The 25,531-nt window shown below is 45.2% G+C and overlaps 1 protein-coding gene across 1 annotated transcript in view; it reads left to right on the top strand.

Moving 5' to 3' along the window:
- CNTNAP5 (contactin associated protein family member 5) overlaps positions 1–25,531 on the top strand; it is a 464,970-nt gene that overhangs the window by 392,792 nt on the left and 46,647 nt on the right. The window contains exons 18-19 of the mRNA XM_075933060.2: positions 7,814–8,053; positions 10,953–11,177. Coding sequence (XP_075789175.2) covers positions 7,814–8,053; positions 10,953–11,177 — 465 coding nt within the window. The remainder of the gene's footprint in view (positions 1–7,813; positions 8,054–10,952; positions 11,178–25,531) is intronic.

Here is a 25,531-nt window from a genome sequence, read left to right as displayed (position 1 = left end):
AAGATACGAGGGACCTAAGCGTTCTCTTTGCATTCCTCTCCTCAGCTGCAAGCCTTTCACTACCCGTCCAAAGAGGTTAGAGAGAGGCTGTTCTCAGTGGTGACAGATGTCAGAAGGAAGAGCCATGGTCTCAGGTTGCAGTGGGGGAGGTCTAGGTCGGAGATGCTCAATGACTTCTTTGTTTCGGTCTTCACCGAGAAGTCTGGTGGTGTGCCTAACGTAGTGAATACAAGCAGAGAGAGGGTAAGTTTAGAAGATAGGATACACAAAGAACAAGTTAAAAATCACTTAGGAAAGTTAGATGTCAGCAAGTCACCAGGTCCTGATGAAATGCATCCCAGGATACTCAAGGAGCTGATAGAGGAGGTATCTGAGCCTTTAGCTATGATCTTTGAAAATCATGGCAGACAGGGGAGATTCCAGAAGACTGGAAAAGGGCAAATATTGTGCCCATCTATAAAAAGGGGAATAAGAACAACCCAGGAAACTACAGACCGGTCAGTTTAACGTCTGTCCCAGGGAAGATAATGGAGCAGGTAATTAAGGAAATCATATGCAAACACTTGGAAGGTAATAAAGTGATAGGGAATAGTCAGCATGGGTTTGTGAAGAACAAGTCATGCCAAACTAATCTGATAGCTTTCTTTGATAAGATAACGAGCTTTGTGGATAAGGGAGAAGCGGTGGATGTCATATACCTAGACTTTAGTAAGGCATTTGATACGGTCTCGCATGATATTCTTATTGATAAACTAGGCAAAAATAACTTAGATAGGGCCACGATAAGGTGGGTGCATAATTGGCTGGATAACCGTAGTCAGAGAGTTGTTGTTAACGGTGCTAAATCCTGCTGGAAAGGGATAACAAGTGGAGTTCCGCAAGGGTCTGTTTTGGGACCCGTACTGTTCAATATCTTCATCAATGATGTAGATATTGGGATAGAGAGTACGCTTATTAAGTTTGCAGACGATACCAAACTGGGTGGGGTTGCGACTTCTTTGGAGGATAGGGACATAATTCAAAATGACCTTAGCAAGTTAGAGAAATGGTCAGAGGTAAACAGGATGAGGTTTAATAAAGAGAAATGCAAAGTGCTCCACTTAGGAAGGAACAATCAGTTCCATACATACAAGATGGGAAGCGACTGTCTAGGAAGGAGCATGGCGGAAAGGGATCTAGGGGTCATAGTGGACCACAAGTTGAATATGAGTCAACAGTGTGATGCTGTTGCAAAAAAAGCAAATATGATTCTAGGTTGTATCAACAGGTGTGTTGTAAGCAAAACTCGTGAAGTCATTCTGCCACTCTACTCTGCACTAGTTAGGCCTCAGCTGGAGTACTGTGTCCAGTTCTGGGCGCCACATTTCAAGAAAGATGTGGAGAAATTGGAAAGGGTACAGAGAAGAGCGACAAGAATGATTAAAGGCTTAGAGAACATGACCTATGAAGCCAGGCTTCATGAACTGGGCTTGTTTAGTTTGGAAAAAAGAAGATTAAGGGGGGACATGATAGCGGCTTTCAAATATCTAAAAGGGTGTCACAAGGAGGAAGGAGAAAATTTGTTCCTCTTGGTTTCTGAGGACAGGACAAGGAGTAATGGGCTTAAAGTGCAGCAGGGGAGGTTTAGATTGGACATTAGGAAAAACTTCCTAACTGTCAGGGTGGTCAAATATTGGAATAAATTGCCAAGGGAGGTGGTGGAATCTCCCTCTCTGGAGATATTTAAGAACAGGTTAGATAGACATCTGTCAGGGATGGTGTAGACGGAGCTTGATCCTGCCTTGAGGGCGGGGGGCTGGACTCGATGATCTCTCGAGGTCCCTTCCAGTCCTATTATTCTATGATTCTATGATTAGGAAAAACTATTTCCCCAGGAGGGTGGGGAAGCCCTGGGATGGGTTCCCTAGGGAGGGGGTGGACTCTCCATCCCTAGAGGTATTTAAGTCCCGACTTGTCAAAGCCCTGGCTGGGATGATTGAGTTGGGGTTGGCCCTGCTTTGGGCAGGGGGTTGGACTCAATAGCTCCTGAGGTCTCTATCAGCCCTAGAATTCCATGATAAGCAGGGAAAGGAACCATTAGATTCAAATCAAATCAAGTGCAAATGTTCTGTTCCAATTAAATGCATGGCTACAAATCAGGGAATAGCTGGCTAGGCATAATTTATGGTGCCACAAGACTGCTTCTTTCAGCATTTTGGCTGGAGGCTACTGAGTGGAGCTTGTAGTTTGGCTGCATCCTGCCACCTTTTCCCCCTTGCCCTTTTGATCCCTCCGCAAGAAGATAAAAGCATGAAAATGAAATGAAAAGAAAATGAGAATCAGCCTTGGCTACACACACACTTTTCTGTGTCTATATTATGAAAAGAAAGCAGCCCTCCAACAGTCATTCATTCCACTACATCCTACCTACTTCCATCTCCTGACAACAAAAGAAAACACCCTTTGTTTTTCAAACAAAGCCCCGAACTACTAACCCTTGCAGTATGTTAAATCATTTAGCCAGTTGTGCCACTCTATTGATTTGCACTGTGTTTTACTGCTGAATCATTTACATGAGCTCTCTACCACCTCTAAAGCTCTCCCTGGCTGTTCACAGCTGCTGAGTAAGACCCAGTGGCATAAACCTGTTGCCACCAGCAAAAGTTGTTCATTTCATTGTTGCGTCCATTCTCAAAGTGTTTCCCAACGCCCTATTGTTTGCAGGTGTGAATCTCATGCTGATATCCCTTGGCAAGAGAGAAAATTCTGTTCCTATGCCTGAAGTCCAAAATACCATGTAGGCCATGGATGGATAGTTTTCACAAAGCTATTACTCATATCTGAGCCTTTATCCCTTATCTTCAATGAAAACCTATACAACACCCTCAAAAGATGAACGTGCAAGCTGAAATTGCCAGACACTAAAAATCATGAACTAAATGAAGGCTCTGAGTTTATTGCTTTTAGGTAGAGGGCAGGGGTCTCCTCATATCTCCTTCAGAAAAATCCTTTCACCTCTTCCTTCCTTTGAGACAGGAGTGTCTGTAGGAAAAACACAAGGAGGCAAGAGTGACCTAGAGCTCAGGAAGTCGTCTTGGTTCAGTTCCCGGGGCTGAGTCTAAAATGCACCTCAGTGGTGATGTGCGAACGTGAGAAGAACTCGATATTCTCCTCTCTGACAGAGTGAAGACATGTTCCTTCATGTACCCCACCTCTAAAGCTGGAAAAGTAGTTCTGGAGCAGTTTATCTCTGATTTCCCCATGAAGAAAAATCAGCATTAACGTGGTCTTTTTCCCATCTTGTGTTGTACTCTGGGGCTGTGTCTACACTGGGCCACTTATTCTGGAAAAGCAGCCGCTATTCAGGAATAACTTGCCAGCTGTCTACACTGGCCGCTTGCTTTTCCGGAAAAGCAATGACGATCTACTGTAAAATTGTCAGGGTTTTTCCAGAAAAACTGTGCTGCTCCCGTTCGGGCAAAAGTCCTTTTCCGGAAAAACTGTTCCGGAAAAGGGCCAGTATAGACAGCACAGTAGTCTTTTCCGCAAAAAAGCCCCGATTGCGAAAATGACGATCGGGGCTTTTTTCCGGAAAAGCGCGTCTGCATGTGCCACGGACGCTTTTCCAGAAAAAGTGCTTTTCCGGAAAAGCATCCTGCCAATGTAGACGCGCTTTTTCCAGAAATATTTATAATGGAAAACTGTTCCGTTTTAAGCATTTCCGGAAAAGGGTGCCAGTGTAGACATAGCCTGGGGGAGGGATAGCTCAGTGGTTTGATCATTGGCCTGCTAAACCCAGCGTTGTCAGTTCAATCCTTGCAGAGGCCATTTAGGGCAAAAATTTGTCAGGGATGGTATTTGGTCCTGATATGAAGGCAGGGCACTGGACTCAATGACCTTTCAAGGTTCCTTCCAGTTCTAGGAGATAGGCAGTCTCCATTAATTTATTTTAACTGCAGGGTTATAGTAAAAGGTATCCTCTTGTTATGCTTAAATGTGTGTTTTTCATATTGTGAATCCAGAGTAGGGGAATACAGTCTGTCAACAAGGAGAAAGGCTGGCCATAAAACCCACATCCCAGGAGAGTTTTTAGTACAGCCTTTAATTGCTAGAGGTGGTCTTACCATATAGAGTAATACCATGTATGTTGGCAATAGCATATTGATGCACGGACGGACAATCCTAGTCATTAGATTTTGGAAAGACATAGCAGATCCATGGAGGCTGAAAGGCATAGTCTTGAATTGGAAGAGCCCAAAGGGGAAGAGAAAGCTTTTGAGTCACCTATGAGGACCATTTTGTTAAGCTGATAGTGCTCAAGTGTTTTGCCTGTCCCCCCTGCTCTAGTTCCTCATCTATCCTTGGCACTAGGTAAGTGTTGAATTCTAAGATGTAATTGACCCATCTAAAATCAATGCAGAACAGATCCAGACTGTATGGTTCATGAATAAGAAGCATGGGGCTTCTCCATTCACTTTGATTCCACAATTACCCCCATATCCAGCATGGTTTGCACGTCTTCTCAGACTGTCTCCTGCATCCTCTCTGATAGTGGTTACCCTGACCAGTTTGTCCAGGATAATTTTTGATGACATTGGGCCAACTGTTCTTCCTGGATGGATGGAGATTGTTGTTGTGAAGACACTGGTTTCTTTGCTCGGGGAGGAACGTTTTGCCCCCAGTACTGTTGTGAGTTCTAGGACCCAGGATACTTGGGAGCCCTAATTTAGGTTCAATCACAAAGGGAGTTATCAGCAGGGTCTCCCACGTTTTTCAAGGATTGAGAAGATTCACATGATAGATTTTAGTACACCAGCCCGGCCTGCCTGTCACAGGGCCATTAATTTAGAGTTGGTTGAGGATAGTAGCAACGGGACCTGGTTGCCCAGTTAGAAAATCCATAGTGGTGCTCCTCTCTTTCTTTCCTGGCTGTATTGGGCCTTTCTCAAATTCTCTCTGCCAGTGTTGTGCATCTCTTGGTCTAAACTGATGATGCTAGGTCTTTTTGGGAATATCCAAGTACTCCAGGATGGCGGTTTTCTCTTGTTCATCGTCTTTTGCTTTAAAATCGGATTGCAGTAGACTTCCAGGGCCCAACCTGACAAGTATAGGCCCAGAATCAAAGCCTGTTTTTCTGGGAGCCACTGGGTGGTTAGTGCCACATGCTCAAATGCAACTTGGGTGGCTCCGTGGTCATCATCCAAAGCCATGCTGGTTGATGGAGGAACCCCTTTGGAAGAGACTTGACCTGCTGAAACTCCATGGACTGGCGCTCTGCGCTGTATCCTTTCCTTTTGAAATTCCGGCTGCTGGGCCATCCGTTCCTACCACAGCTGTTGGTGCTGGGTGGTCTGAACTGGCTGCTGAGTAGCTCATTGCTGCAGCCAATGCTATTGGAACTGCTCCTGCTGAATAAGTTGCTGGTGCCACTTCTCTGTTAACCTCTTAAACACCACACTGCTTCCACTTTGGATGGAGCCGCTGAGTTCCATTCCCTCTAAAACTTTAAAAAAAACCTTGTATCAGTTGTGGCTATGCCCACTTTCTCCACCATTTGGCCTCAAGACCCCCCCACCAGACCCAACTTTTGGTCCTTTATAATGTCCTTTTCCCCTGCCGGCAGACACTCAGGGGTCACTTCAAGCAAACAAATGCAAGAACAGTTCTCTCCCCTCCTCAGCAAAGAGGGGAGTCCATAAGAAAACAAAGAGAAGTGAGGGTGACCTGGATTTCAGCCTATCTTCCTAGGTCCGTCCTTTGGGTTTTGCGTTAGAAATGTGGGTGTCTTCTGTGGGCATGGAACTGAAGCATAAGCCCCATTGAACAGGGATTTGGGCAAGGCACAGGTCCCAGTGAACAGAAACAAACAAATTCTCATCCTTAGAGGCATGCTGCTTTAAAATCCGCAGGAGCCAGTGCTTGAGCGTTGGAGGAGAGAGAATTTGGTCCAAAGAAAAGTCTGTAAATGTTTGTTCTCTTCAGGAAAATGCCGTTCTCATCTGGAGCATAATGAAAGATAAAAAGCACATAAAATCAATCTGTCTCTCAGGCACAGTCACTCTGTAGAGAGCTAAATTATCCCTATCAAAATTCAGAGCCAATGGATTCCTGGCATTAATATGAAGGAGAGCAAAGCATCAGCCAATACAGTCGAGGGATGGATAGGGTTTTTCTGGGATTTCTCTTCGCCTCCATGGCTCCTTCTTGATTTGAGGCAGCATGACTTCAGTTGAACAGCATACAGCAAAACAAGCACTGATCTCCAAGAAACCCCTCCCAAAAGGGTGTTATGATGTATTCTTCTCTCAAAATTTTCAGCTGACCTTGTAGCATGGCACCAACATCTACCTGTGAGTAGGTTTGGGGAAGTGACTTCTTTCATGGCCCTTAGTTCAGAGGTATGTCGCCAAATGACCAAAATTCCAGAGCAAGAATAATCTGTCGGAAAAGGATATTTTGCTTTTGAAACAGAATTGGTATCTGCAGCATCAGTGAAGATATGAGAGAGCTGCAGAAGTTTCAGGAGTAAAGTAGTGGAAACGGCTGGACAGAAACTGAAATAATAAATGGAATAGTATTACTATGAGCCATTTTTATCATCATTGGTAGTTGATATTAATGTCGTAGACCACTTCCCAAAGGACACCTGTCCTCATTACAAATGTGGATCCTCGTGGATAGACAGAGACTGTTAATTTAGACCATAGATCAGGGGTGGGGAACCTAAGATCCAGGAGCCGCATCCAGCTCCCCCCAGCATTGGGGAGCCCACGCTGGCTCTCCAGCTCCCCTCCCCCACTGCCCTTCCCCTGTAGTCTGGAGTATATAAAATCTACCAGCTTGGGCCCCTCTAGGCTCTGTTGAGTGAGGGGAATGTGAGGAGTGTCTTTTCCCCTCTCTGTAGGCAGCCATGTCCATGAGGGTTGGGGGGTGTCTTTCTTTTTTTTTTCTTGTTTGTTTGTTTGTTTCTCACTTGTGTGCGGGCTCTGATGGATTTTTCTGTGGGTCAGTGGCCCAGAACTTTTAAAAGGTTCCCCACCCCTGCTGTAGATCATAGAAACTGAGCTGCCCTTTCCCCCCCAAAGATCTTGTTTTCCCTTCGAGATTTAATCATGTGTAAACTGTTTTAACACCCAAGTTAAATGACATGATTCTGAGTACAACTGCTTTGTCACTCACACAACGAAACACCCAGGTTCAGTATCATGGCTACCAGCCACTCTGGTCTGATTAGCATCTATCTAAGACTCAGAGACACCACACCAAACCTGACTTGTTCCTGTGTGTGCTGGCCAGCCAGTATCCTGTCAGTTAACACCACTGTCGCTAGTATAATATTTACCGTCTATTATGTGTAGGACAGTAGCACCTGGAGGTTCTAGAGGGTGTGATATGTATCAAAGAAGACAGGCTGTGCTGGAAGGTGCAGCCTACATGCCAGGTGGGATGAAACAGGCGCAAGGGGGAGGTAGGAGAGCAAGGTAATAAAATGCCGAGAGCTTAAGCAGAGCAGCCAAAGTCACAGTTCATTATCTGCTTAGCCAACAGACAACAAAAAGTCCAGTTTAAACCCCACTGAAATTTCCCAGGGAAGATTAGATCAGGGAGGATCCAGTGTAAATGGAAGTTTACAAGGGGCAACACGTTTTCTATTGAGGTTTGAACTTCAGTCTCTGAGGCTTTCCCCTGGCCATTGTGTTCCCGCAAACCATCCACTTACCAATTGACTGCAGGATAATCACTGTGTGTTAGGACCCTGTGGCGGTGCTGGCGTTTCTTTGCCGATGTGTCCCCGGAAACAAAACACGCATGTTTCTCTCTCTCTCTTCCTCAGGCGGAACGGCTTCCCGACAGAAGGGGTTCCTGGGATGCATCCGCGCTTTACGTTTAAATGGGCAGACACTGGACCTGGAGGAGAGAGCTAAAATGACCCCTGGGGTCAAACCTGGCTGTCCAGGACACTGCAGCAGTTACGGAAACCTCTGTCACAACGGAGGCAAATGCGTGGAGAAGTCCAACGGGTATTTCTGCGACTGCACCAGCTCTCCTTACGAAGGGCCCTTCTGCAAGGAAGGTAGGCAGCATGACGGGTCGCGTGCCTTCTCCTCGCATCTTTTGGCAACCTCTGTGCTTCTAAATCCCTACAGGTAGGAACTCTCTCTGGTCTGGGACTGTCTGATTTGGCAGGACCAGGGATGTTACCGGACCAGAGAGCCCCAGTGGCTGGGAGTGTGCTCTGGCCCGGAAGCCAGGAGCAGAGTGGCTAGAGGCCAGGGGCAGAAGCGGGATGGCATCCAGGCCCAGAGCCACGGCCAGCAGGCCGGTCCAGAGCTAGGAGCATTCCTAGGATCAGGGCAGGCCTGGGAGCATTCCTGGGGCTGGGGGCTGGAGCCAGGAGCATAGTCAGAGGGGGATACCAGTGGCTGGGAGGCTGGGAGCCCTCTGGGAGAGCCCAGAGGCTCTCCAGCATCAGGGAACCAGAACTTACCTCCCCTGGTCCAGCAAACTCCCTCATTTGGGACGGGTTAATTCCCAAAGGTGCCAGACCAGGGAGCTCCAACCAGCACTAAACTCAACCCATGGATTTATCCCTTATCGGTTCCCACTTGAGTATAGCTCAGCTCGTCAAAGTTTGCCCAATAGAGAGGTAACAGCTCTATGTGACCAAGATGTCACATTTGACCTCCACTGTAGCCTCAGATATTATATGCTGGGCTGGTAGCATATCCATGGTTAAGGATGCCTGACACTTCCCATTGTAAGACACTGTTCTTAGTTGCTTATAACATTGCTAACATTAAACATTTAGACTGAATTTCTCCATGACAGGCGTCTTCCTTAGGCTGATTATGTTTGGAAAATTTCAGCCAAAATGACATTGTTTCTTCTAAGAAGGAAGTTAGAGCAAATACATGGTCTTGCCTGAGTTAAATAATTCTTGATGCTCTTTTTTTGGATAGCTCTACTGCCCTCATGCTTTGGAGCAAGGCCTTGACATTTAATAGGCAGGGGGCCTTTTGCTGTCCCTAGGAAAATCCATCCAAATGTGGCCAGGTTTTAAGCCTTGGAAAAGATGCAGTTTGTACATGCTCAGTAGAGACGTTTTTAACAGTAAATTCCGAAGATTCTTTCGACAGCACATTGCAAGCCTGAGTAGATTCTGCATGTGCTGTCCCCACAGAGTCCCTGTTTTCCCATGCAAAAACTAGTATGTGACCTTGTAGTTAAAGACCATGTCATAATGAATATGCGCAAAGGGGCTAAATTAAGGTTGCCTGGCAACCTTAATTTTAACATTTCCTAACTTTTGAGTTCCTGATGCTGTGTGACGTTCCTGGAATGAGTTACATAGCTTCCTGATGCCTATATTTAGTAAAAACACTGAATACGAGTTTATTGTTGAGACTGTTGTTAATCGTGATAAAAATTAAACATCGGAGCTGTGTCTACATTGGCAAGATTTTGCGCAAAAACAGCCACTTTTGCGCAAAATCTTGCCACCTGTCTACACTGGCCGCGAGAACACTGACATTCTAATGTATAAAATCAGTGCTTCTTGTGCAAATACTCTGACACTCCCGCTCAGGGATAAGCCCTCTTGCGCAACTGTTCTTGTGCAAGAGGCCAGTGTAGACAGTGTAAAATGGCCATTGGAGCTTTCTTGCGCAAGAGAGCGTCCACACTGGCACAGTTGCTTTTATGCAAAAGCACATCTCTTGTGCAAAGGCACATGCCAGTGTAGATGCTCTCTTGCGCAAATACTTTAACACGAAAACTCTTGCATTAAAAGTATTTACGCAAAATCTTGCCAATGTAGACGTTGCCTCGGAGACACGGGAGCTGCCTCTTTAAAGCCGGAGAGGTGACATGGTGAGGGGGCTTCTGGGGGCATGTGGCTGTGGCAAAAAGAGGCTAGTTTGGGGCTATGCTGCACTAGAAGGTCTCCACCTGTAGTAAACTCTTAAAGAAAAAGGTTGAGTTCCCAGAGCAAAGCAAGTGCTCCTGGAAAAGCTGAGTCTTGAGGTCAGTGGTGCAAGCCCTGCAACCTTAGTAATGTTCTTTTGACATAGGGGTGTGTATGTGTTTGTGTGTGCATAGTATATATTCACCATCCAGGCAGTTCTTAGGAAAAAGAGATTTGGGTGAGAGTATAATGTTCAGGGAGGTATAGATCCCTTAACCAGTTTTTTAGCAAATGCTGGCAGTCAGCAAAAAGAGCTGATGAAATGTGTGTGAGGGGCAAAAACGGATTTGTAATCCACCCTAATCTTCCTCTACTTCCAAATCACAGCCAGGCTGTATGTGAGGACATTGATTTTGGCTGCCTCCCCACTGCCATGTGGAATCACTGAATACGATTCTCATTTGGTGTAAATAGCTTAGATCTGTGGAATTCAGTGGAACGATGCCCACTTGTGTGACCTGCAGATCTGGCACGAAGGTTGCACAAGACACACTGAATAAACACCAGGGTGCTGTTCCGAGGTGGGTGCACCTTCTATGGGCTTTGGGAAACTATCGTTAGAATCAGCCTACGACTTCCCAGTGAATAAGAGAAGATGTCACCCTCTTCTACTGCTGTCATCTAAGTATGGGTGTGTCTAGACTACAGGGTTTTGTCGACAAAAGTTGCCTTGAACACAGAACGGGATTCCAGTTCAGCTCTGCTCTCTGCTTGTAGTCTACGTGTTCCCAGCTCTGTGCATGCTGAGACCCTACTGTGGGGGGGACGGAGGGGTGGAGAGGGGACACCCTGGAAGGAAGTAGGAAGTTCTCCCAACATGCCGCAGTGTGCAGTCTACAGCTTGGAGTTCCCAGGGCTTCTCCTGAAGCATACTGGACGTTGGGCTACACAAAGATTTGGGGTGGGCAAGTATTGCAGGTCGGCAGCTCTGGTTCAGGCCTGTGTCCGAGTGTCAGATGTGAATGGGCGCCATCTGATCTAGATCCCTTGGTTTATGTCTTCTTTCCAGAAGTTTCTGCGGTGTTTGAAGCTGGCACCTCAGTGACCTATATTTTCCAAGAGCCTTATCCAGTGACAAAAAACGCAAGCGTTTCATCATCGGGCATTTATGCAGATGCCACCATGTCCAAAGAAAACATTGTGTTGAGTTTCCTGACAGCACGTGCTCCGAGCCTCCTGCTCTACGTCGATACCTACTTTCACGACTACTTGGCTGTGATTCTCTCCAAAAATGGTAAGCATTTGTGATCGGCTACTGGCTGAATGCCAGCATGACCTCATTCGGGGATACTGTGTGGAGACAGTGCTTGGTTCAGGGCTGCTCTCCACTGGATTCTGTGGCTACAGCTTTATCCATTTCAGTTCATGTCCGTGGTCTTCCCTCTTGGTTATATCCACTTCGTTTGCATTCAGTGCCTCACTCACGTACTCAGTCCTTGAAGAATCATGTTGCTGAACCTTAAAAGTGCCTTGACTTTCATTCAGTAGCGGTATACGGTAGCTGAAATCCATTAGTCCTACAAGGTAAGAAGAGGAGGAAGTCTGTGAATGTACTTGGCCTATGTGTAGATCGTTGTTTTATCTTTGACCTCCTCTGTTGGTATGTGTATTGCTCCTTCACATGCCCTTTGAACCACCTCTGAGCCTGGCTAGCTGAAGATCAGTGATGAATACCAAATTGAGCAACATGTGAGGTTTTCTGGCTTAACTAGCGAATCCTGTCAAGTACAAATCTAATATCAAATAGAAACTTTTGGGTGAGCTTTCCAAAAGCATCTCAAGGATTTAGAAGCACAAGTTGCATCGATTTTTTTTTTCAGTGGGATTGCTGCTCATAAATACTTTAAATGCTTTTGAAAGATCCACTGTTTGGCCATGTCTGTACTCGGAAACTAATTCAAAATTAGTAAATTCGACTTAATTCCCAATTTAACAAAATCGAACTAGCATGTCCACACTACGGGGAAGCCTCGAAATTAGTCCAAGGCAGGCTCCATTAATGTGAATGTGCTACCTCGGACGTATAGCCACAGGAAGCACTGGGGAGTAATTAGTTAGAATGACACTGGAGAGTGGTGATAGAAATGTAGCCGTGTTAGTCTGGGGTAGCTGAAGCAAAATGCAGGACAAGGTAGCACTTTAAAGACTAACAAGAGTGGTTATTTTGAAATAGTGGCTATGGCGTGTCCACACTACCATTATTTCAAAATAACTATTCCGGAATTAGCGTTACTCCTGATAAAAAGCAGGCGTACAGATTTTGAATTCCGTGGCCTGTTATTTCAAAATAGCAGACTTCGTAGTGTGGATGCTCTGCTTATAAATTTGACCTTGGAGGCGTTATTTTGAAATAAATTCTTTGTGTAGACCAGGGCTTAGTATCACAAGCAACTACATAGCAATTTTTGGAACATCTGTAAAGTATGAAGTACCAAAACCTGGGAATTGGTTACAAAGCGTATGTGGGATTCACTGATTACCCATCTAACTCGCCCACTTATATTCTGCTATTTGAAAAATGTCATGTGGACAGAATGTGGAGGGATAGAGCTTTTGCATTAATAGGCTGGAACAGCTGTATCTGAGCAAATGATCTGGAGAGCTCTGAAGCTTTGTAAATCCATAAATACTTAAAGGCTCAAATGCCATCAAAGCAAACTAAAGCCTTAGAACCTGAACCTTAGTTACATTATGGTCTCTTCACTCCAGACTGTCAGTGTAAAAGGGGCTCTAAGTGAGTGTCAATATAATTTACACCCATTTAAACTCCCCTCTACACTGGTGCTCTGTCTAGACTAAACCACTCTGTCGACAGAGAGATGTAGATTAGGCATGTCAAAATTGCTAATGAAGCAGGGATTTAAATATCCCGTGCTTCATTAGCATAAACATGGCCGCCACTTTGTTTCGAAACGGCGCTTTATCGAAAAAACCGTCAGTCTAAGCCAAAAAATGAGGTTTACAGGATCTTTCAAAAAAGGGTTTATTTTTCGACAGATCCTGGTCTAGACTGCCTTTTTTTTTTTTTTTAAAAAAGCTCCGTTTCGGGAATAAAAGCAGCAGCCATGTTTATGCGAATAAAGTGCAGGATATTTAAATCCCTGCTTCATTAGCAATTTTGATGTGCCTAATCTATATCTCTCTGTTGAGAGAGAGGTGTAGTCTAGACACACCCTGGCAGAGCTTGTCTGCACTACAGAGAAGATCGACCCTTTGGAGGTCGATCTTCTAGCATTTGATTTTGTGGAACTAGTGTAAACGTCCCAAATGGAATACTGAGGGCAGCCGCCACTGGCGTCCTGCATTCGTCATTTCTGTGAGGAGTAAGGGAAGCCGATGGGAGAGTGTGCTCCCATCGGCCTCCTGCAGTGTAGACGCTGCGGTGGTTTGACTTAAGGAAAGCCAAATCCAGCTATGCATTGTTTGTAGCTGGATGATGTACCTTAAACCGACTTGTCTGGTTTGTGTAGACCACCAGGCCGCATAGTGGTGTAAATTGGCCTTGGTGTAAATGACGTGGGCTGCACTACAGAATGACTTTGGTATAATTTTGTGGCTCGGGGTAATTCACACCCCTCAGTGACGTAGTTATATGGTGCCCTTGTAGGCACCACGACGGCCTCTCGCAGGAATAGATTAACTTACTAAGGAGACAGGAAAACCTCTCTCCTGTCGGCTTAGAATGTCTTCATTACAGCTGTGCCCACGTAGCATTTTAAGTGTAGGCTTGCCCTCTGCTGGGACTCTGTTACTCATGAAACGTTCTGTTCATCACACGCTAATTTAGAGAGCTCCTACCTAATGAGGGCCTGTTGGGTAGGCCCTAGGGCAAAGAATTGGGAATGAGAACACTTACGTTTCCTTAGGGATGGACTTAACAAAAGCAGCCTCTTCTTTTGGATTCCTGAGCATGCACTTGCGGTTCCTGATTGCTCCAGCTGGAAGGATGGACACCGAGCACTTCCAAAAATAATGTTCCCAGGGGTGCGCCCCAAAACTAGCCATTGTGGAAATGTTACCCTGATCCACCTTGTACATTAATTTATTTGTGATTTAAGGTTCTAGGATCTTCAAATATAAAGTGTGGTGATGTATTATTATTATTATTATTATTATTATTATTATTAGAACTAGAGACCACCAAATGGAACTAATGGGCAGCAGGTTTAAAAAAATAAATAAAAGGAAGTTCTTCTTCACACAGCGTATAGTCAATCTGTGGAACTCCTTGCCTGAGGAGGTTGTGAAGGCTAGCACTATAACTGGGTTTAAAAGAGAACTAGATACATTTATGGAGGCTAGACGCGGATCTGTCGAAAATAAAGCCTCAAAAAATGAGGTTTACAGGATCTGTCGAAAAAGGCTTTAGTTTTGACAGATCCACGTCTAGACTGCTGGGTTTTTTTTTCAAAAAAATGCAGCAGCCATGTTTATGCTAATGAGGCGCAGGATATTTAAATCCCAGTTTCATTAGCAATTTCGATGTGACTAATCCACATCTCTCTCTCGATAGAGAGGTGTAGTCTAGACACACCTAAAGTAACTTACAGGCTTTATTTTTCACTATATAAAGCTGATGGACCCATTGCATAAGCTAGGGGGATTGAACCTGGGACCTTAAGGGGCTAAACCCATGAGCCTCTACTGCAAGAGGTAAAAGCCAGGTAGTTTTTAGCTAAAGCTGTTGTCCATCAATAGCTATTAGCAAGTCTGGGTAAGGAATGGTGTCCCTAGCTTCTGTTTGTCAGAGGGTGGAGATGGATGTCAGGGGAGAGATGGCTTGATCATTACCTGTTTGATTCACTCCTTCTGGGACACCTGGCATTGGCCACTGTGGGCAGACAGGATCCTGGTCTGGATGGGCCTTTGGTCTGACCCAGTCTGGCCGTTCTTATGTGTGGTGCCATAGTCCTCAAGAGCCCTACCCACAGATAAGGACCCCGTTGTTCTATGTGCTGTGGAAACCCAGAACAAAAAGACAGTTCCTACCTCCACAGCTTACTACAGAGATTGACAATAAGCAGCCAGCTGGCCGGATGCAGTTTGCCAGGGTTCTCCACTGGTGGGACACCAGACCCTTTATGTCCCTGAATGCCCACGGATACAGCTGCCCACAGCTCCTATTGGCTGCACTTTGCTGTTCTTGTCCGATAGGAAGCGGTGGCCCAGCCTGACCAATGGGAGCTGTGAGCATCTGTCACTGTGGACACTCAGGTAAATAAAGTGTCTGGCAGCTGCCCAGTGGGTAACCTGGGTGAACCACGTCCAACCTACCTGTCATTTATTGCCCACCCCTGGGCTATGCAGCCATTTTAGGGAGAACTTGTTTCACTGACTCTGTTCACTTCTGTGTCACTCTGATTGGCAGGCTGACTGCGGCACTCTCCACATCAAATCATTTTCTCCTTTTCTCTTCTTTGACTTGTTTGATCAGTTTTATCTCTTAGCCCTTTTTTTTCAGTGTCATTGCAATGAAACTTATACCAATGAAAATAACATACAAATTAAGTTTTCCTCTTCTCACAGGTGTGTGCTTGCTACCAAGCTACTGAACTAACACAGTCCTCTGCAACGATAAAAGTGCTTGTGACTCCTTGTCCATGACTGGTTCTTTCTTGGGGATATCTGCCATACAATGCACTGTGGGGTGGAGTCAGATGGTCCCTGTTGGATAACTTCTTGAATCGAAGGCCTTTGCCTTGGTTAATGGGGTCGGGGCACTCACACTTCAGACAGGAGCAGTAACGCTGTTTTACAACAGCTAACCTGTCTGAAAGTCTAATGAAGGTTTATATTCCATTGAAACTTTGCACAGCGCAGGCTGCAAAGTTAATAGGAATTGATAAAAAATAATGAATAGTCTTATCTAATTCTTGCAGCATGCTCCATCCACAGAGCTACAGACGAGGTCAGTAGCCTTTATCTCCATTTACCAGTGGGAAAATTGAGACACGGGGTTATTGAAGTGCTTTGTACAAGGTCATCCAGCAGGCTACCAAGAGCACCTAGGTCTGCATAGCTCAATCCACTCAGCAGTACTTCTTGCCCTATGGTAGGAGTGGGCAATAATTTTTGACAGGGGGAGGGGCACTCTGAGAATTTGGAAAGTGGTAGAGGGCCGCACTCTTCTATGGTATTAATGGAGGAGGTGCGGGGTCTGGGATGGAGGTTGGGTGCAGAGGGGAGCTTGGGGTAAGGGACTGGGATGCAGGAGGGAGAATGGGGTCTGGGAGGGAGTTTGGGTGAAGGAGGCGGTTGTGACCCATTGCAGAGGACTGAGGTGCAGGGGTTTGGGATTGACTTAGGATAGGAGGGGATTGTGATCTGAGGCAGGAGATGGGGGTGCCAGATCTTGGAGGGGGTATGAGTTCAAGGTGAGGGCAGAGGGTTTGGATATTTGGAGTAGCAGGGCAGGAATGGGGGGGCAGAGGGTTTGGGAAGGGAGGAACTGGGATGCCAGAGGCAGGCTCTGGCTAGGAGATATACCAGCCAGCAGTCAAACCTGCCTGTCTGCCAAGCTAAAGGCTTACAGAGCTTAAAATGCTTCTGCCTGCTTGACCATGTGTTTGAGTGAGTAACTGAGCAGGAGGGATGAGGGGTTGTGCTTCCTGGCTGCCTGTTAATGCAATAGGCAGATCCCATTGGCCAGTTTCTGGATAGAAACTGGCCAATGGGATTGTGCTGGGGGCAGGAACAGTGTCTGAATCTTCCTCCCTCCCTTCTAGTTTTTAAAGCAAAAATGCCCTTTAGCCGCGTTGCTGAGCAGCAAGCAGGGGAGCCTGACTGGAGTTCCCTACTGCCTCTGCAGGCTGGATCTGGTGGCTTAGTGGGCTGAATCTGACCTGCACGCCATATTTTGCCCAGGACTGCCCTATGGTAAGATCGTATTGGAGATCAGAAGCTTAAAATATCAGGTGCTTGGAGAGTAAGGCACAGATATGTGAACTCCTGGGCACCAACCATGGCCTGTCTGTTCCAGTATCCTGTCTCCAGTAGTGGATAGCACCTAGGTTCCTGGAGCCTCCTCCAGGATGATAGAATAACCTGCCACCACTGGAGAAAGTTCTTCTTTGCCCTCCTCGCTTAGCGGTTGGCTGAAACCTGAGAGTTTATAGGTAACATTTTCAAAGGCACCCAATGGTTTAGGAGCTGAAGTCTCATTTTCAAAGACGACTTGAGCAATTAGGATCCTAAATCCCATTAACATCCTGAGCCAGATAACGATGGTGACATCACCAAGGAAATTAGAAAGACCGCAAAACCAGAAACCCAGTAACGATGGGGGATTTCAGCAATTCTCATGGTGGTGGAATCATGTGGCCTCAGGATGAGGATGCAGAGATAACATTTCCTGACACTGTTAGTGACTGCATCTTGACACAGCTAATTCAGAAACCGACAGGGGTAGGCAAGTCGTTATTTAACCCTGAGCAGCACACAGGATCTGGTTTAAGAGGTGAACATGGCTAAGCCACTTAGTAATATAATTCTATTTAGCATCCTTATAGGGGGGAAAAATTACCAAAGAAACCCACTACAGTAGTATTTCACTGAAAGGAGGTCTACACATCAATGAACAGGCAAATTACATAGAAATGAAAGGAGCAGTTACTAGAATGAAAGACAAGCAAACTTCATGGAAATTTTGAAAAAATACCACCATGGTTGTTCAACTAAAAATGCAAAAGCTAAGAATGGGACATTTCTAGCCCACTTAATTAGCTTCATCAGCACCAGTCCTACACTTGACTGGGTACTTCCCCTCCCTCACATTATAAATAACTAGGTTCTGTTATTTCCACACCAGCTCATCTGAAGAAGTGGGTTTTACCTACAAAAGCTCATGATTCTATCTATCTATCTATCTATCTATCTATCTATCTATCTATCTATCTATCTATCTATCTATCTATCGATAATTTATTAGTCTCTAAGGGTGTGTCTAGACTACATGCCTCCGTAGACGGAGGCATGTAGATTAGCCAGATCGGCAGAGGGAAATGAAGCCGCGATTAAAATAATCGTGGCTTCATTTAAATTTAAATGGCTGCCCCGCTCTGCCGATCAGCTGTTTGTCGGCAGATCGGGGCAGTCTGGATGCGACGCGCCGACAAAGAAGCCTTTATTGATCCGCACAGGTATGCCTCGTGAAACCTGGTTTACCTGTGCCGATCAAGAAAGGCTTCTTTGTCGGCGCGTCGCGTCCAGACTGCTCCGATCTGCCGACAAACAGCTGATCGGCAGAGCGGGGCAGCCATTTAAATTTAAATGAAGCCGCGATTATTTTAATCGCGGCTTCATTTCCCTCTGCCGATCTGGCTAATCTACATGCCTCCATCGACGGAGGCATGTAGTCTAGACACACCCTAAGAGTACATCTACACAGCAGGGCTTTAACTTGAAATAAGCTACGCAAATTGAGCTACGTCTATTGCCTCGCTTATTTAGAAATAGCTTATTTTGAAATTAGGAGGGTCTACGTTGCACTTATTTCAAAATAGAGCACTCTTCCTCTGAATTCCCTTACTCATCGTACAATGGGGGTTACAGGAGTTGGTGTAAGGAGTCCTCCTGCTCGACAGTATTTCAACATGTAGATGCGGACTATGTTATTTCGAAATAACGCTAGTTACTGTGTAGATGTGTCCTAAGGTGCCACAGGACTACTCGTTTTTAAAGAGACTAACACAGCTAACCCTCTGAGACCTTCCTCTTTTATGTAAGACTTAGGCTCTTGATTCACATTTTAAAAAATAATCTATATCCTTTTAAGTTCTATATAATATAATTTGTGCCTTTTTTCATGATTCGGATAAATATTTAATCCTTTTATGCTCTTGGCATCAGCATCTCAGCCTCAGGATGCTTGTTATAGTCATTTCAAAATTCATCTTTTTCTGGTCATTTTTCAAGGAGCATGAGACCTCAAAGCACCTGCGTCTTGAGACCTGGATGCATTAATCAAATTGCAAAGAAATTCTTGGTGCTATTAATTACCATGTGGGATAAAAATCTGGCATAAAAATCATTCTCCTGCATTATTAAAGGTATCAAAATGGTTTCCATCGATCATTCACCTGATCTTTTGACCTTCAGGGATGACTGGCTAATTGGGCTATATTGTATCCTAAAAGAATATATCCTAAATTAGAGTTGCAGTACAGTAAATGGAGGAAATCTCTGAGTGGATAAACCAATAAGAGGTATTGGTACAGTTTAAAAATATACAACACTCTTCTGTCTCTTTAATTTCCTCTGTCATGCAATTCATGCAGCCAGCAACAAGCACCTGCCAGGAAAGAGAACTTATTTCTTCACTGCATTGCCTAATGTTTAATGTAATTTCCTGAATTTCTGTTGCAAATTCTACCCAATCCCACCAAATAACCAGAACCTAAGCATTATTATCCGTTTGAATCTCACTATTAAAATTGCTCACTTCAGTATGATGAAAGAAGACTTGATAATTCCACAGATATATCCTGTCTCTTACTGTCAGCTACTTAGGAAAGCAAATCAGATGAGAAATATGAACGAGATGAAAAAAAGATATATCGGAAATGTGTCTCCAAACCTTTGATTTCCACTTCGCTTTTTCTATGGGTGCCACATGATTCCTAATCCAGAAAGACAGCCGACATCCAGTGTGAACGTAAATAGAATCTCAAGCTCCATCCCAAAACGATTGGAAATTTATCTGAATTTATTATCTCCTCTCATGACAAACTCAAGAATTTGAGGATTTTTTTTTCTTTTCAGTACTGATTGCTATTGCAGGGAGCTCCCTCTCCCATTTCTCCACTGGTGAGAGAGATTCTGAAACTGTAAAGGAAAGATTAAAGATAGAAAAAATACCATCCGTTAAAGCCCAAAGTCCAACTGAAACCAGCTCGACTCGCTCTTCTGCCAGCACGTCTTTCTTTCCAGCTTACAGGAGCTGTAACTAGTTAAACTCTGTCAGCGAGGGCCTTGAAATCTGTCAAACTTTTTAATAAATGGGTAATGAAAAACTAACCCTGTCAGGTGCATGATCAATTAGCACATTGCAAAAAAATGTCCATGAGACATAAAGCAGACATTTTTGCAAACCTGTTGCTTTTCTCATAAACTAATTGTTCACCCTAACCACCCTCCACCTCAAAGTCAGAAGCAGGCTTGCATGAGCCTTTTATGTCTACCGGCCTCTGCCTTGCAAGCGCGTTTAGTCGCATCTGGAATACCTCTTCCTAATAAAGGTGATGCCATTCTAATGTCAGACTGCAGTAGGTCGGAGTGGCCGCCCACTGACCCCGAGGGGGAGGAGCCCCTCTCTGAGCCTTGGTAGGCAGCACCTGGCCCTAGTAACTCACCTGGGCGGAAGCCAGGAGGCGGGGCCAGGGATATAAAAGTCCTGCCCGAAAGACCAGTCAGGTCCTAGCCAGCAAGGAAGCCAGAAGCCTCCCCAGCACAACCAAGTAAGGAGCTAGACCCTGAGGAAGCTAACGACTGGCTTGGGTCACTAGGCCCACTACTGGAGGACTGCCCGGAGAGTTTGTTTATCTGGCTGGAGGACTCCATATCGCTCTGTCCAGAGGACCTGCTTCGGATCCAGGTACAGCCCGAGGGGGAAAATGGAAACAGCCCAGGGATAGCCGACCTCGGTTAGTGGGTTGCGGTACAGCCCATCGCTGACCCAGCAACAGAAGGTCGGTGTGTTTCGGTACGGATCCCTACTGACCCAGTGGTCATCTCTGTTGCTGTTAGGGGCCTGGGCTGGGATGCAGAGGAATGGGTGGGCCTCCGTCCCCCCTGCCACCCCGCTTTCAGGTGACAGTCTCCCCCATCGGCTGTTCCCGTTCAGCCGCCTGCATCTGCCTGAGCAAGGGGACCCGGCTGGAGCTGTTGCAAATGGGCCTTGAGCTACTTATAAACTGCTTCACTGCTTGCCCCACACTGAACTAAGGCTTGTGCATACAAACTTTTCCCTGCATCCCCGCCCTTAACCAGGGCTCAGACTTATGACTGCTTCCCGGTACTAACTGTCTAGTTGCCTGTTACCCCTCTTTGACAAAGGGTTGGGCCTGAGGATGTCCTTGGGATATATTGTCAGCCGCCTGGAAAACGACTTTTTACTATAGATGGGGTGCTGTGTAATGAGTCAGAGTGGCCACTGACCCTGAAGGGAAGGAACCTCCCCCCCCCCCCTTCATGCCCCCCTGAGCTACATGGACAAAGACAGTAAATTGAGGGCAAAGGTAAAATAACACCGAGTGAGCACATGCACAAAGCAAGTCAACTTCCTTTGCAAATTGCTAAACCTCCTATTTTTGCATGGATGCATGTTGCTCACTCCTTAGTCTTTCATGATAAGGGCCACCATCAGTCAGGGAGGCTGACAGAATTGCTGACCCCGGGGCAAGGGACCTGGCTTCACTCTGCAGAGAGGGGCAGGCCTCAGGCAGAAGGGACAGGACTGGGGCTATCCTCACTGTGCCAGCACTTCAGTACGGCCTGGAGCACAGTGCCTAGTGCTCTTGGCCATCGTACCACCAACACTAGTGCCTCTCCCACCCCAATTCAAGGTACAGTGGAAAGAGAACACACAGCTAGAGCTCGTCAGGGATTTGAATGTGGGACTACTCCCCCCCGAGCAATATTCCTGCCCCTAGATCATCAATCCAACCATGAAAAGAGCTTTCGATCCCCTGGCATAGGAAATAACTACATAAGCAGAGATGGCGCCCTGCCATAACCATGCTCCACCACCTGGAACATATGATGGCGCAGAGAATGCATTTGCAAATCGATGCAGACAATCGAGACATTGACAAGAAATTTCAATTCAAAGACCATGTGACTAAATCAAGGAGGCATGACTAGCTGGCATCCAAATAGGATTCCCTTAAACATATGCTCTTCTAAACCTCTGAGCATGAGAGACTTGTTTGAAAGGAGGAAGAGCCAAAAGCATTAAGCCAAGGACTCTGTTGGGCAGATTTCTTTTTCACTGTCCAAGAGGAAGGAGATGCAAGTGGGGCTTCATTAGCTCAATTGATGGAGATGTTTTACGCATTTGAAACACTTCAGGTTACTGAACAGTCAACTGCTGCATAGGAGACCCAAAGGGAACAGGTAGACGACTGTGATTAGATTATATAAGGTGAGGAAAGAAGAGCAGCTGTTTGTAAGTAATCTGCATGCTGCATACACACAGACTGACATTGATCATATTGACGTCTGGGACAAAAACTCAGGATCATTGGGCTGCAAACAGAGTTTCTAGTACTTGATTTTGAGCTGGAAAAGGAATGGTTTTTAGCTGTTGCAATTTTATCAAGAGCTAAGCCAGCAGAGGACAGTTTTCTACATACACCCTCTGTCCAGTGTTTTGAAAATGTCATTTGTCGAGAAAAAGTTGATGAGCTTTTATTGGACCCACTTCTGTTGGTGGGAAACGATAAACTTTTGAGGCAACATAGAGCTTTCCTTCTGGTCTGGAAAAGGTCTCTGCTACCAAGAAAAGGCTTTTCTTCAGGTCCCTAGCACCACAGTCAAATGTATGGTGGAACAGATTGCTCAGTGTAAGTAGTTCACACGTGTTGTAAGGGACCAATCGAGGCAGACTGGCCTCCATACCTCTGCCATCATAGGACAAAAAGAAGGGGTACGAGGGTGACACACGGTTGTAATAAGCCATCAATCCAGTGTCTCTGTTCAGTGTCTGACAGGGTAACAAATTTAAACTCCCGCATTCATCTTTTGAAAATGTTGAGGATGAGGATTGGTAAGAGATTGCTCTATGAACAGTGTTCACTCACAGCTGATAGGGTGGTTTTGTCCTTTTATCATTGCCCTATGTGAGTTCATTTGAGAGTGCAGTGATTGTCAGGTTTCACCCACACTGTTGTTATTGAAAAAGTGCACTGGATGAGGTACACCATATGTTGTGATAGGCATGTGTAGGGCCCATAGATCTTGAACGGTATATTTTTGGAGAAGGAGAGTTGATCACAGTAGAAGCGGAAAGATGTCTGAAAGTTTTGCATCTGTTGTTCTGGCAGGGTCTCATGCCACTGTGAGTTGTTGTGTCCTGGTGTGTGTGGAGTTTGCTCCCCTAATACTGCGGGACTGACAAGGCTACAAATACACTGTCTAGGCCATTTGTCGTCTTGTTGCTAGAATTTTTGAGCAGCTGACCTCAGCTACCACTGCAAAAAATGCTGCATGAAAGCTTTTGCAGACTTTTGTGCTTTATATCTATATCTGGGAAAGGCCAAACAGAACAACAAAAAAACAGCAGCCAAACACCCACAAAAACCCTTTACACCAATGTCTTTGGCAACCAATAATGCTACTTTTAGCAGGATGAAACTAGAAAGTTCATGAGAATGTTTACAGGCAAATAAGTAAAGGTTGCAAATGCAAAATTTGTTTGTGTGGGTGATAATTCTGATAACAAGATCCAACCATGAAAAAGTTCTTTACAAATTACAGAAATATTCACATATTTCCTCTGAAATATATATTGGCCTATATTTTGCTACAAAACCAGTGTCATGATGAAAACTTTATATGGTGGCTATTATTACAATTATTTATTTATTTATTGTATGGCCATGCCTAGAACCTCAAGCAACATCAGGGCCCAGCTTTACATTTGGGGAAATGAGGGAGATTAAGTGACTTGTTTGATATTAACCACAAAGCCTATGCTAGAGTTGAAATTGCGCCCAGACCTCCTAAATTCTGTTCTTAATTGTGCCATCCTTTCTCTGGTCATCAGCATTAATCTGATGACGCAACAAATCTCTGTACTCAGGAACAAGTTGTTCTTGTATGTGGTCGGTTTGCTCATGGCTCTGAAATGTAAACACTACCCTGAGGCTCGCAATAAATCAAGCCAGCACTGCTGGTGTGAGAGTCAGAACCAGCAAAGTCAATGAAATGTTGGGCACTGTTGAGAAGAACCTAATGATAAAAGGCACAGGGCATTACCAGGGATTAATGGCCATCTGGATGTCGGTAATGGGCCATGACACAAGCAAGGATCATTAACCTCAGACAAGACATTCACAGGCAATACACTGCACTAAGGTGGTTTTTTTTTAATGAACTAAGCATGATGGCTGGTGCAAATCATGATCTTTAGTTTTAAGTTTGGTGCTTCATCTGGTGATCCAGAGCCATAACGAAATCAACACATTGACCGTATCATTTCTCCAACCCATTCAGTCCATAATCCATCATGGTCTCATTGCTGAACATTATTATTTCTTAATGGCTACGGGGCCCATCTCTGCTTGGATGGGTGACTGTGTTGCAGAGCTTGAAAGTAGAACGGGTGGAGGATAAAAACTTGAGTTTGAAAACAAGAAGGCAGACGCACAAGTAGGTCATGCTAGTCTAATGTCCTTTAAGTAAATGAAGCTCCACTAGTCTTCTCCAGCTGAGGGCTTTAGCCTATTCTTCCCACGAGTCATGAGAGGTTAGTGATCAAGCATGATTCGTGTAATATGATGTGATGAGGTGAAATTTTACACTGTATTCATGTGGGAGAGAATAAACTGACTCATTTTGCAAACTTGATGCTTCAAGTGAAATCTCCAGAGTCAGATGAAAGACATCCAAGTCAAAATGTCTTGAAATACAAAGACGCGTGAACTACATAAGAACCACCATATTGGGTCAGACCAAAAAATCCAGCCAGCCCAGTCTCCTGTCTTCAGACAGCGGCCAATGCCAGGTACTTCAGAGGAAATGAACAGAAGAGGTAACCAAGTGACTCATATCCTATTTCCCATTCCCAGCTTCTGGCAAACAGAAGCTAGGGACACCATCCAGTCTAATCTAACTCCTGTTAAAGCCCTTGGAAAGGCTTGTTACATATCATGAATATTTTAACAGAGTGAGAACTTCCACATTAGTATTTATTGTATGCATTTTTTAAAGGAAGTGTCTTAAGTGCAACTGAAAGGAAGAAGAAAGGGCATGTCAGCACAAAGCAGTTTACCTTTGCAGGGTAAAACACAAAGGCATCAACATTGTGGATTGAAAACATGTTTCTGTGTTGGCTGGGGGTTTTATCTGGTGAAGTTGATCTCTTCACTTCTGCTGTGCCTCATCACACCGAGTCACCTGTTGGAAAACATCCTTAAAACTACCCCTGCTAAAGAGCAGCAACAGCTCCGTTAATTCACTGGGTAGAAATAGATGTAATAATCACAACGCCATGCTTGTTTACAGAAGCCTCGCTCCAGATCTCTAAAAGCACTGTGCAAAAGAGAGTGAGATTATCACCCCCAATTTATCGAGGGGGAAACTGAGGAACACGTCTTGCTCAAGGTCACCCAGCAAATCTGAGTGATGCTTACATGATAAATTGCCTGGACGTGTGGTCAGTACATCGGTCTCTCATTCTCTGCCCTCTAATCTAACCTCCAAAGCATTTGCTTGTCTAACATTCCAAAGCTTCAAACACATGTGTGGCTTGGTTCTCACACACAGTATGGCCCCAGACCTTCAAACGCACTTCCGAGTAACATTACTCATGTAGATAGTCCCGTTGAAGTCGATGGAACTGCCCATGTGAGCAAAGTTAGTCAGATGCAT

The sequence above is a fragment of the Pelodiscus sinensis genome, chromosome 7 (assembly GCF_052426305.1).
Source record: "Pelodiscus sinensis isolate ZL-2025 chromosome 7, ASM5242630v1, whole genome shotgun sequence".
In the NCBI taxonomy this organism is placed as follows: Eukaryota; Metazoa; Chordata; order Testudines; family Trionychidae; genus Pelodiscus; species Pelodiscus sinensis.
This window is presented reverse-complemented; position numbering and strand designations above follow the sequence as displayed.